Genomic DNA, 13,084 nt, shown 5'->3' with positions numbered 1-13,084 from the left:
AATGTTTTAGGAGCAGTGCAGAAACTGTGCCTCTTGCTCTGTAAATCCATGTTCAGAAGCTCTCAAGTGCATATGTAATAAAGTGACCTGACACCTGAGGTGTTTGGGTGTAGGCACAAGGTGGCACCTTCTCCTGTGCAGCATTCAGTAGTCACTGCTTTACAGTGGCCTCCTGAGCAGGCCTAGGGCAGAACAGACATGGCAAGGGCTCTGTGGTTTGAGGCCATTGGAGGCTGTGGTGTTGGCTTGTCCTGCAGACAGGGAGGGAGCAGAGTTCAAGAGGAACTGGCAAGGAATGTGTTGTCTCACTTCTCTTCTTGTGTAGGTCCTGCAGCTGTGGCCCAAATTAGGACAGGCCTGTCACTGCTTTGGTTTGTGCTAGTGTTGGTTGTGCTGATCCACAGGAGAGCTGCCACCAGCTCCCAGGTGCCTCCTGCTTTCCCTGCAGCTGCAGTGCTGGAGGGAGCTGAGAAATGACTGCTGGGTTGAGCTTGTGTCTGTTTTTGCAGGCATCGGCTCTGGACAGTGTGTGGCCTTTTACATATCTGGCCTTTGCAGTTCACTTTTGCATGGTGAGATCACAAGGGTTGGTGGGGTTCAGCTGCAGTTATACTGGCTGTCATGGTGCATATTGTCCTGCTGTCATGATTGTTTATTTTCTGGAAACAGCTGTGGGGCTGGAATGCAGGTAGGAGGGCAAGAAGATGATATCCAGCCTAGGTCCCTTATGGGGTTATGCTTGGATTTCCAACACATCCATCATGCTGCTGGGAATACCAGCTGCCTTCAGTGCATTTTGTGAAAGAGAGGAATAAGATGCCACTAAAACCTGAGACACCACTTGTTCTGAACAAATAGGTGTCAGGGAGGTTCATTCTGAGGGATGCTAGTCACCTCATGGCGACAGAGCACAGCAGTGTGTTTGTTCCTGTACCTCAGGGTTGAATTACACATCTTTCTTTCTCAGAGGGATGAAGTAATGGTTCAAGCTCTAGGACAAAGTTTATTGATTTCCATCCTTGGTCTGAGACAAGCTTTCTTCTGGCTTTAGGCAAATTGTGCATTTTGAATTTTAAATTAGCAAATGCTTCCTCACTTTTAGTGATCATGCCTAATGCTCTACATAAGTGGGAGCAACCTGAAGAATATAGGGTGTTGTGCTGCTGCTCTTGTTCAGACTGCAGGATGGGTACCCAAGCTTTTCAAGCAGGAGGATTTGCTCCCTGCTGCATTGGTAATGAAGCCTCTCTTTGCCTTAAGGTGGGCATTGCTGGTGTACATCTGGCTTTCCATTTTTCCAGGTTCCCTTCCAAGCAAATTCCTAATCAAGCTTTTTAATTCAGTAGCAAGAAGTGGACCTTCAATTCTGTGGAGGAAGGAGCTGGCAGGTGCAGCCTACTTTGATGTGGTGGCAGAGGGGAAAGTGCTGATGGACAGTGGGAATGTGAAGCTGTGATGTTGCTGCATGGGATTGCAGCAAGAGGCTGTGTGTGGATCAGAGTTCTGGTAGGGAGAGCCCCTGGGAGTCAGGAGGAGATGCCCAGGACCTGATGGGAATAGCCGATCGTTGGACTTTGCAAGCTTCTGTTGCTGTTCTTCTGTAATATAGAAAGGCCATGACTAATTAACATGCTTCTGAGCAGGAACATTGTGTCTTGAGACTGTGGGGAGGACTTTGGGAGGAAACAGGCATGCAAGGAGAAATTCCAAGATGCCCCTCGAGCTTAAGTATGAGAAAATTTGAGTGGATTAGGGTCAGTAGTGAGGAAGAGTTTAAACGTAAGACAAACTATGGTTTGGGTGGAATGGGCTGGGAGTCTCTGGTAGGGCAACTCCTGTAGGGGACAGGAGTTCTTACTGTCTGAGGTGGCCTTCTCATCGCTGCCTCAGACTAGAGCTTTCTTCATTCCCCTTTAAAGCATCTGAAATGTGGCAGCTGTGAATATGTGCTGTAAAACGCAATGTTTGCAGAGCATATCGGATCCAAAGGGCTGTGCTAGTGCTAATCTTGGAAAACATCCTCATTAATGGTAACCTAACACCAGAAAGACAGCAAGAGTTTTATGGGCTTTCTTTCTAACATGTGCTTGGACCACCCAGTGAACAGTGTATTGATTTGCATCCACCCTATGTATGGTGGGGTCCCAGTTGGTTTCTTGTATGTTCTGGAACTGGAGAAGACACAAAACAACCTACTGAGCAGATTACTTGAGCTGAACAAACCTCTCTAAATGAAGTTGGCCTAAAATGTGAATGTACTGGAGGATAAGCTCTTTATGATCTCTTGTGGCTTACTGGAAGATGATTATATGCAAGGAAAACTACAGCAGAATTCTTGTGTATCGGGAGGGCAGAGTTAAAATAACCAGTGCATTGATAGCTAAGAAAACTGACATGTGAAGGGCACAGACAGGGCTGCCTCTTTGGCGTGTTTCCTCTGAGCGTGGGAAGAGTGTGTTTGTGTGCGTGTGTGTACACATGTCTGCGTGTGGAGGTGGGAATGAAGTTGCTGACTTGTTGCTGACATGGGATTCTTCTCTCCATAGCACTTCTTTGTACATGTCACTGCAATGTTCTGCATGGACTCTCAACAGCATTGTCTAATCAGCCTTTTTTATTTCCTCCTCCTCTCTCCCACTCCTCCAGTCGGCATATGCTGTGTCAGTGCTCAAAGAGTGTGCTAAACTGCGACCTACAGATCCCACCGTTCCTCTTCTGGCTGCCAAGGTCTGCATTGGGTCACTGCACTGGGTAAGCAAGCTGATGCAATTCTTATTATGTAATGCATTAGGTGCTGCAGTGACAGTGCCACAGTGTAGTTGCAGTAGGGAGAAAGGGAATCCCTGCTAAAATCATACACACATGTGTGCCCTTCATAAAAAATTAAAATCTCTGCAAGAAATTTTGTAGTGAGTCATTAAAATGTATCTTGCTGGCACATTGAAGAAAGGAGGAGGGGAGAAAGCCATAACAGCCATTCTGAGGACTGCTGCTTCAACAGAGTGTCACATTGAATCCGCCACTCTTGTAGCCCCTGCAGGACACAAGTTAATAGTTATAAGTGGACTGTTAGATAGTTCAGGTCTGCTGGACATCTCAGTTTTGTTCTTGAAGTTGCTGTGTCAATGTTTTGTGTTCTGGATGTGTTAATGTACGCCCCAGAAGCAGAGTGGGAGTGGAAGTTGTGCCCGTGAAATTCTGATTATCCAAAGGAGTAGAAACATCTGTCACTCTTTCTCTACTTAGTTTAATTAACTGAATGGCAGCCTGCTGTTCTCACCTGTCCTCACCACGAGGTGTCCCTGCAGTCAGTGAAGGATTACAATTGCTGAACAGAAGTAAAACAAGATGCAAGAAAACATGAAAGAAAATACCAGAATAATCTGCACAGATCTTGGAGAAAAGTTGTAGAAGCCAATTTGCTGTTGCTTTGTTCCCTTACCCCACCTGCCCACCTTCTACATCCCTGTCTGATGAAAGCTGCTGTTCAGCTAAACTTGAGGTGTATCAGTTTACACCACTGTCAGGGAGGGTGTCTGGTTATGTATGTTTTTGAAAGAACTACGCTGTTCAAACTATAATGGCTAAGCTTATATGTGAGTCAGCAAAAGCTGGGCAGCAGCTTTTTCTAGGAAAAACCTTCAAGTCTGAGGACCTTCAGGGAATCCTTGCTGAACTGCCCAACCTACTTCTGCTCTACATTTGGAGCAATTTAACTCTCTTGTACCCACAGCACAGTCTCTAAATTTTGAAGGCTGAAAGTCATTCAGTGATATATGAAAAGATTCACAGTGAGTGTTATTTTTTAAAATAAAGTAAATAAGGTTTTTTGGATTCTTAGAGATGTTAAAGCAGTGTGAAAGTGAGGCATTACAGCTGTGTTGAATGCTGTTCTTAGTATGTCTGATGAAGTTTTCAACGCACAGCTAGCATATAAAAATACATCATTGCTTTGAAAAGACAATGAGACTGTAATTCAATTACACCTTGGGCAATCCACTATGTGCAGACTTCTCATACATGACAGAGCTGATAAAACAACTGGCTAACCCTAGAAAGTAGGAAAGGCAAGGGAAGAAGGGAAAAATGAACTGGTTTTGATTCTTTCAAAACAAGAGGGTTTTTTCTTCAATGTGCTGCTTTCTTATTGTGTGAAATGCTTTCCTGTGTTATTCAGTCAGACCCTGGCTCAAAACTGGGGGTATTATGAAATAAAATCATGATTTCACAAGAGGGCAATTTTACTGCAGTTATCTAGAGCACAGCCTTATGAACTAAAACCAAATTAAAAATATTCCCTCTTCCATTCCTTTCAGTCAGTGGCCTATGCTTTAGCCTCATAGCAAACTTGATGATGGTATAGAAGGGTTTTAATTAAGGGGAGTCTGAGGGAAATCAGATCATCTTAAAAGAAATGAAATGATAGGTTCCCACATCTCTTAGTCAAAGGGGTGCTTTTGATATTACTGGCAGACTCCTGTGCCTAATAAAGACCTTCCTGCTTAGCAGAGCTGTTTTTCTAAATGTCATCCTTACAGTAATTATTTGCATTTAAATTACATGGCAATCAAATCAGAATTGAATAATTTAAACTGGAAGTTAACAGGCTGATCAATGCCAGTATAAATAGAAAGGAAGATAGACATGGGACAGGAACAGTCTAATGGACAAATATTAGCAGTTACAAATATTCAAATACATCTTTCTTTTCAGAACATATAAAATATGATTAATTTTTCAATTAGGAAATATATCTGTGTACTTGACTGCTGGCTAGGCAGGAAAAGGGTGAAATCAGATCACCATTTATCCAAATGAAACAGCTAATTTATATCCTTCATCTGTCTACTGTGTGGTGCAGTATTGTAGCCGGTTTGTTTATAGCCCATGGGCAAGCAGTACTTTAGTCTTCTTGCAGCTACTAGCAGTAAAAATAAAAAAAAAAACCCAAAATACAACATTTATGCAGATGGATAATTACAGAATGTCATGAGAAGCACAGAACAGTTTCTTTCATGATTAATCTAGTGATCACTTAAGTCATTTTGCTGGCCTTGTACATGGTGTCTCAGCACACTTTAAGAGCAGGGAAAACAGAAAATTAATTGAAATGTACTATACTGATTTACAACATTGAGGATGCCCTGATCACATCTATGAAAAAATCTCTCAGTGCAGAACAAATCAAAGTGAAAATGTGGATGCATTCATACAGTGCCATGCAAATCAATATATAGCAGAGCCTGATGCAGAAAAGAGCTGAGCCTCCCCCAGCTTCTGTTGTGGCAGTATGACTAGATCATTAACTGATGTAAGTTGGCAGTACTCTGCTGGCATGTTAGGGGTACCATGCTGGCTTACATCAGATGATCTGCCCCATCAACTGCTAGCTTTTAGGATTGGGCCTGCAGTATACCACTGAGTGGTATAAGCAGTGTTTTGGCTACCTTTTTCAGAATTAGATATTTTCAAAAACAAAGATAAAAATAATACACTGTAAACAACAAATCAGTACTTCATTAATTCTACAGCTTAAGCCAGTAGACTTGAAGGACCAGAAAAGCTTCAAAACGAATGCACATATGTAAACCACATTTGTATGGTCAGGATGCAGTCAAACCTGTGCAGCAAAGTTGGAGCTTCTGTATTGTATCTAAACCATTACACAGGTGTTTTAAATGTTTTTGTAGTAGGCTTAGAATTACTTTTAAGGGAACATGCTGCTAAGCCTTCCAGCTTGTTGGGGTTTCAGCCCAGCAGTTTGCTGGACTTGCATGTGGATGATTCTATCAAGCAACCAGAAAGTCCATTTGTGTTTAGCCAGCTGTCTTTTAGCTTTCCAGAATGCACTGTGAAGTCTTTGACTATTGTAGGTGAGAGTATTGTTTTAAATTTCCACAGAAGAGTTGACATAGCTTGCACTGGAATATGTCCATACTGAGGTTGCTTTCCCTTGCTCCACTATAAATTCAGAGTTCTGCTCACTAAAAGGCTTGCTGCAATTTCCTCTTTCACTCAGCCTTCCCTGGCATGGTCTCAGCTGAATGCTCACTTGCCTATTTTGGCAATGACTTTGAGTTGCAGTATGAGTTGTTGTTTTTAATATTTTAATAGTACAGTTCTGTTAATTTTGCTACTAATCTAGGTTCTCCGGGATGCTGTTATGGCAGATATTGTCAAAATACTAGAAATGGAACTTCTTCCTACAGACAGGCATTAAATACTGAATTTCTCCATTTTTGGGAGCCTTGTTTGAGGTGTTTAGGGTTACCCTGATGCTTTCTTTTGCCTTTTACTCGATTTCAATGGAGGCATGTTGAAAATACTGTAAATGCACATAGAGCAAAATGGACTGTAGTCCTAGAATAGGCTTGAATCTTCTAGAACTCTGCTGTGACGAAAAGCAGGAAGACATGAGGCATGTCTATCATTTTAATTGCTCCTCAGTTGATATAATAGTCCACAGTTGATATAATAGCAATAGTGGTGGCGTGCTAAACTTGTGTAGCATCAAATGATGCCGCTATTATCAGCTAATACAAGCTTTTCAAAGGACTTTGTCCTAGGGCAAAAGCTGCAGCACAGGATGGTGCCGTACCTCCTATTTCCCTCATTTCTTTGAACTAGAATGCACAGCCAAGTGCTCTACTGCAGCACTTTGCTGGGAAGACAGAGATCATGCCATCAGTCAGGGAAAGGGAGAAGAAGTTGTGTTGGGCCAGGGCAGACTGTGCATGGAGTCATACAAACTGAGTGGGACATCCATGAGGTCGGGACGTCGCAGTGTGTGTGTGTCAGGATGTAGATTTAGAGCTGCATATTTCTGAGGTAACAGCTTACTTTCACATTAATTAACATTCATTACTTTCACAGAGCACTTTATGAGAGAGTGCTTCTCTCCCCTTCTGTCTGTTGTTGACCCTGCCACTATAGATAATAAATGCTGTGCATGGGCTGGTACCCAGTCACTTAGGAGCCCTGGAGTCACCTGGAAATGCTTAAGTCATAGTGCAGTATAAATAATATTAAAAGATGAAATCTAGTCCTAGTTACTGGAGTTACTCTGCCTGCTGACAGACATCTGAGAGGATCAGCATCGTTAGAGTGAGAGGCTGCTGAGAAATCAGGGAAGGGCAAGGAGCTGCTACGTATTTCTTCTGTCTTTTAAAAGACATTCTTGATTACATCACCACTGCTGTTCTGGGGCAATCCCATGGGTTTTAGACATTAAAAATGACCAATAATTTTGTCTTCAGTACATCTCCTTTGTGAACAAACCACTTTAGCTACAGTGGAGGAAAGGCCTGAGTATTCCTAAGTGCTGGGGGCTGAGTTTATACAGACTAAATTGGTGGGCTTAACAATGGTGACACAGAGAGCAAATGCTGACTAGACCAGCAATAGAAGGATTTTTTTTTTTCTGACATACATAACATGATTGGCTTTGTGTGCTGTAAACAGCTCTGGGACAAAACCTTTTTATTAGACTATGCCTTATGGACCATTTTCTTCCTATGCATTTTTCTCTTATCATTCTCATTTCTCTATATTTATATTCTTCTCTTTGAATTAGTCTCTATAGCTACAACCCAGTGTAATTAAAATGCTAAGAAGGGGTCGATTCAACTAGTTAACATCATGTGTGATTTTGGATACATACCCTTTCTGTAGGATTTTGATCTCTTAAGTGCTTGGGTATTGTTCTGTGTCATGGGTGTCCAAATTCACCTGCTTCATTAACCTTGTCTGCTGTCCTAAGTCCAGTGTCATTTGATGTATTCCTTGCCTCTTCCTTGGCGTGCTCCTCTTTTTTGGCACAATAAAACGCTGTTTTCATCCTGCATTCATCATTGATTTGTTTGACCTTAGTTACTTTAAATGTGTGCTGGTGAGAAGTGCAATTTCTACTTAGTCCTGCAAGCTGTTGATTCAGTGGGGTAGGGCTTGAGCTTTTCTAAAAACAATCTGGGTGGCAGTTGGACACCAGCTGGGTGGCATTAAGCCAGGGGACAGCACCTGCTGTTCTCCACTCCCTTGTCAGTATGCCTCCAGGCTTGGCTTGAGCACACACCAAAACCTGTGGCCAAATAACAGTGGTGGCTGGAACAGCCACTCTCTGTACCAGGGGAATCATCCCTCAGGGGTACAGCTAGCAACTGTTCTTTTTCTTTCAAATATGAAGGAGGAAGTGAAAAGGGAAAAAAAGCCCAAACAACCCCAGAGTATTACCATCTCATTGGTGTCAGTTCACAGTTTGGCAGCCTGTCTCTCTCCAGGTGCCAGGTGTTTGCTTTCTGGTGTGGTAGAGGGATTGCTTAGCTAGTGGTTCCAGGTGCCTCCTGGCACTTTATATAGCTGGAGTTCAAAATGCAGAGAGTTCTTCTTAGGTTGTTTTTCCCCTAGGTTGTCTTTCTTCCATGCAAGTTTTGGAGGGAGGGAGCTTCTCCCTGCAGCCTGGAGTGCTGCTCTTCTCTCCACCAGCTTTTCAGTGCAAAGTATGTAGAAAAATGTTAGAACAGTAATGCAGATTGGAGGGAGGGCTTTGAGACTTTGTTTTTTGTTGCTTCTAAGATAATATCATGGTAGGCCTTCCCTCCTCCCTTTCTCATCTCCACAGAACAGACTGAAGACACCCAGTATCCTTAAGGACCCCCACAGACACAGCTTTACTGGCAGATCACAGCTCAGGCTCACTACTGGTCCCTCACTTGGGTGCATGGAGAGGGAGCTTTTATCCAGACTGCAGTCTGGTAGTCCTTGCAGTTTAGTTGGTTACCCCAAGTGTGTCCCTAGGGGGTTGTTTCTGTTTCAGGTAGTACTTTCCAGATTCACAGTTGACTAGGCCATCTGCAAGATTGATGCACTGGAGAGTTGAAACCTCACAGTGGGTGATGTGAGTGAAAGGTTTGGCTTTTCACACTTGCCCAGAATGACTGAAGAGTAGGAGAATGGGAGAAGAGGGGGCAGATGGCTGCCACAGCAGGGCTGGCAGGAGAAGTGTCTGAGTGCTGTAAGAAGGAAAAGTAAATGTTCTCATAAACAGAACCAGCTGTGCTGGAGTTTGTGAGGCCACTTATTTTCAAAGCCGACTTCAGCTGACCTAGGTTTGCATTCATAGGAATCTTTGTGGCTGGTCAAAGTGCCATTAGTATTTAGTATGAATAAATGTTCACAAGAATGTACTAGAAGTGCTGTTTCAGCCACTCTGAAAAGTTATGGTTTTAATTATTCATTCATTAGATTAATCTGATACTGACAGGTGGCCCTGGTAACTGGCAGGCAGGAAGGCTGAATGGTGCACTACTGATTTGTGCAGTATAGTTATTTCCAGTCAGAAACTGGAATTACCATCAGGTGACCATTCAGAGAAACAATGGAACAAATTCTCTCCAATTTTACATGTCTTCATTTCATCTTCAAACTTTTAATTCAGTCGTTTTTCCCACACATTCTATCGACCCCTATTCCTGTTCCCTAGTCATTAGAATACCTTGTAGAGCTCTTTTCTTCTTCTAATGGAGACTTCTTGGATGAAAGTGTGTGTGGTGAGAAGAGGAGAAACAATAAAGAGAGTGGAAAAATAGCTGTTTATGGTGGCAAAGAGGTGCATAATGAATTTTCAAGCTGCAGAAATTTCATGTCTTATGTAAAAGTTTGAGAGATGAAGAATTTACTTCTAATATAGGAGGTTTTTTTGTTGTTCATTTGTTTTTTGGTTTGGGGTTTTTTTGGGTTTTTTCTATGTGGCAAGTCATGGCCCACTTCTTCCATTGTCCTAGGCTCTGGTCCACGACACATTTCAGTATGTGGCAGGGAAGCTGGTAGGGCTACTGACAGCTTAAGAAATCTGAAACAAATCTCAGTCATCCTGGTGTGATCAGACTTTAAGGGTGTTATCTCAACATTGCAGAAGTAGGTGGGACTATTTGGTAGGCTTTGGATTTTACCCTCAAAGACAGGCCTTGCAGTTTAGTTGGCAAGTCCCAGTATTCTGCAGGAGGTGTTCCTGTGTCACTTAGTGGCTTCTGCAGTCACAGCTGATGGGGTAATGAGCAGCACTAATGCTTTCATAGTGCTTTCAGGAAAGGGTTTGATGGTAACATACACGTTGGTTGTTGGACTGACTGAGGTTTCAGAAACTGGGGTATAAATTGGTCTACACCTACTTTGAATTCTGTGACCTCAGGGAGTTGCACTGGTGGGAAGAAATCCAAGCAGTGGAGGTTTGCTTCTTCACTTGCAGTTTTCAGCTTTTCTTCAGGTTTATGTTAAAAGTAATTTTTTTCTAATGTTTGATATCATCTAATAAATCCAGGTTGTTTGTTTATGAAGCCATTAGTTAATGTTGTCACCTGAATGTTTTCAAGTGATGGGATTAGGAGGCTCATTGACAGGATGCTACATCAAGTCAAGTAGATTTTGTTCCTAGGTAGAGTATTAACAGATCACTGCAGAAGGCTAATTTCTTGTCTGATGGTGCATTTTAATTCCAGGTTATGGGTGAGTCATTTTAGAAGTTAAGGAGCCATGAGGTGCTGAAGTCTGACAATGCTGAGTATAAAGAGGGCACACATCCACAGTACTTGTGTCTAAACTAGCTGGATTTCCAACAAAAAAAGTACCTTCTCAAAATTAAACAACCCCATAGCATAAAGTCAGTTGTGATGTAATTAAAGTTTCCAAAGGGAGGATTTGTCAGATAGTGTAATGGTGTCTGCTTCTTGATTAGGGATGACTCTGATTATGGGTGACAGGATCTGCATACTGTCTTGTACAGAAATGAGATCTTCCTGTAGGCTCTATCTTTCAGGCATTACTTACAAGTTTTGCCAGTGTTTCTCCAACCTACACCTTTCAGTGCATATACAGTGTACAGGTCTTTGTCTTTTCTACTTAAAATGGGTGAGTGATATTAATGAGAGTTTAAAGTTAGAAATGAAGAACACTCCATTCTGTAATAATATTTGACTTTTTTTTTTTAATTTAAAATGGCCAGTAACTCAGATCTTACAGATGCTGATAGATGTGTCGAAAGGAAGGCTGTGGAGAGCAGTCTGTGATGTAGTAGAAGAGACCAGCTTACATATTTCATCACTTTGGAGGCTGTTCCTGAGTGACTGTGACTGCTCTCTCCTCCAGTTTCTAGCTATAATATAAAACACATTTTCAAGGCAATTGTGTCTTTGCAAAAGATGCAGAAAGTGGTTCGTGCAGCCAGAGCTGCCAAGGTAGTGTGTTAGTTCAGATCAAAATTTGTGTCCTGAAATTTCTGCGTTCTTGTGGCAACAGAACTTCAAGCAGCAGCTTAGAGCTTTCAGTGAAGTTAGTGGTTTCTTGTTTTATTCTAATGTTTCAAAAAAAAGTAAAATTTGCTAAGGTTTAAAAAAATCAGAGAGTAAAATTGAATGATTTTCCTTTGAAGGAAGAAACCTGTTAGACCTTTCAATGCCGTACTAGGATATCATAAAAGTAGTCCAGCTGATCCAGTGTTTGCATTTTAGGCTGCATGATTGAAGTGTGCCTGAAGGAAAGTATAAAATAAGATCGTGTCCTTGATTAATCTGAAAGATCTGGAAAGAGTTTGGGGTGCAACACCCAAACTTTTCTTAAAACTGCCCATGTGCACCAAGGTCTGCTAATCCGACCTTCTACATTCTCCTTTTTATGAGTGTTCACTGGGATCACTGAAAGCCCTTGTGTGAATGGCTCTCAGATTACTTGCATATAAGGCTAATGGTGAATTTTATTGGAGCAAATATGGAGGAAATGCCTGTAAGTCTCAACTTACCTCTTTTGCAGCTGGAAGAAGGAGAACACTTTGCTAAAATGGTGATAGACCTGGGTGAGGATGCTGGAGAGTCCCTAGCAAAGGGTTACCTGGCACTGGGCCTGACATACAGCCTTCAAGCTACTGATGGTGAGTTACTTCTTTGTCAAGTGTGTTATATGGAGAGCATTTGTTCGAAGTCATCAGTGCAAGCAATGGGAATTTATTAGAAAATCTGCCTTCAGTGGTGACTAGACATGAAAAGCAATCAGATCACAAGATAAATGGGAACTGTTCACGTGCTCAGAGAGCTTCTTCTGTGGTAATAAAAGTGAAGCGTTTAGGTAAAGGAAGAAATGCAGGTCATTACTTAGGGGGTGATAATCTGAGTGTAGCTGACAATGCTCAGTGTGTTTTACTTGAATATTTGTAATACATTTTTTTCACTTAATTTACACAACAAAAAGTCAAACTTTCCATCGTTTTTCATGTTTTTGTCACCCACTCATAAATCATAAAGAAATACAATCCAAGAACTAGAGTCAGAAATGCCTCACTTCAGTTCCTGGCATGATACTGATTCCCCACAGAGATGCAACCTCTCTGTGATGTCGTTTCTTTTACTTAGAAGTAAACAAGATAAAAATATCTACCTCACTGGTACATGTGGATGTTGACTAGAAACAGACCACTGAGTGTAAGAAGTGTTTTATTTTAACGCTTGGATCTTGAATGAGTGGACAAGGGGCTCCTGCAGATTTGGTGCTTTGTAGTTAGAAGGGTTTGAAGTGTTTGGGAGAGTTCTAGCTCTGACCTTCATCAAGCTCACAGGTGGGAACAGTCTTTGTTTATTCTGTGACTTCTAACATGGGTAGAACATATGTTCTAACACATTTTCTTTGAATAATGGCTGAGCTGGTGTGTTTCCTAATCTTTTTGGCAGTCTTGCCCTCATGCAAGCAATGGCTTTTCTGTCATAGAGGTTCCATAGGAAAAAACCCAACTTCTTCTAAGTTGATTCAGCAAAGAAGCCCAAATCAAAGCTAAAATTACTCTATAATGTTATCATGGAATATGCAGGCCTTGCAACTTATGCCAGAATTCTGCAAGGCATGTGTCTGAGAAAGTGTTCTTGTGCTCTTCAGTAGCATAAGTTGGTGTAGTTTTTCAGCCAGCCATATCTGATCAGCTGTTCTGAGAACTGCTTTTCATCTTGGAGCCTAACAGGCACTGCAACTGTCTCCAGTTCTCCATTTCTTTGTCTCAGAGTAGTTCTCCCTAGGAAGTTCATGTCAAAAAGTATGTCCTCCTTAGCCT

At 42.0% G+C, this 13,084-nt stretch overlaps 1 protein-coding gene across 3 annotated transcripts in view; it reads left to right on the top strand.

The window, feature by feature from the left end:
* TTC7A (tetratricopeptide repeat domain 7A) overlaps positions 1–13,084 on the top strand; it is a 167,910-nt gene that overhangs the window by 52,127 nt on the left and 102,699 nt on the right. For all 3 annotated transcript variants that reach the window (XM_084201685.1, XM_084201687.1, XM_084201686.1), the window contains 2 exons: positions 2,647–2,751; positions 11,800–11,917. In XM_084201685.1, coding sequence (XP_084057811.1) covers positions 2,647–2,751; positions 11,800–11,917 — 223 coding nt within the window. The remainder of the gene's footprint in view (positions 1–2,646; positions 2,752–11,799; positions 11,918–13,084) is intronic.

The sequence above is a fragment of the Fringilla coelebs genome, assembly GCF_963513975.1.
Source record: "Fringilla coelebs genome assembly, chromosome: 3".
NCBI classification, from domain to species: domain Eukaryota; kingdom Metazoa; phylum Chordata; class Aves; order Passeriformes; family Fringillidae; genus Fringilla; species Fringilla coelebs.
Note: the sequence above shows the minus strand (reverse complement) of the source record. Positions and strands in the feature narration are given on the sequence as shown.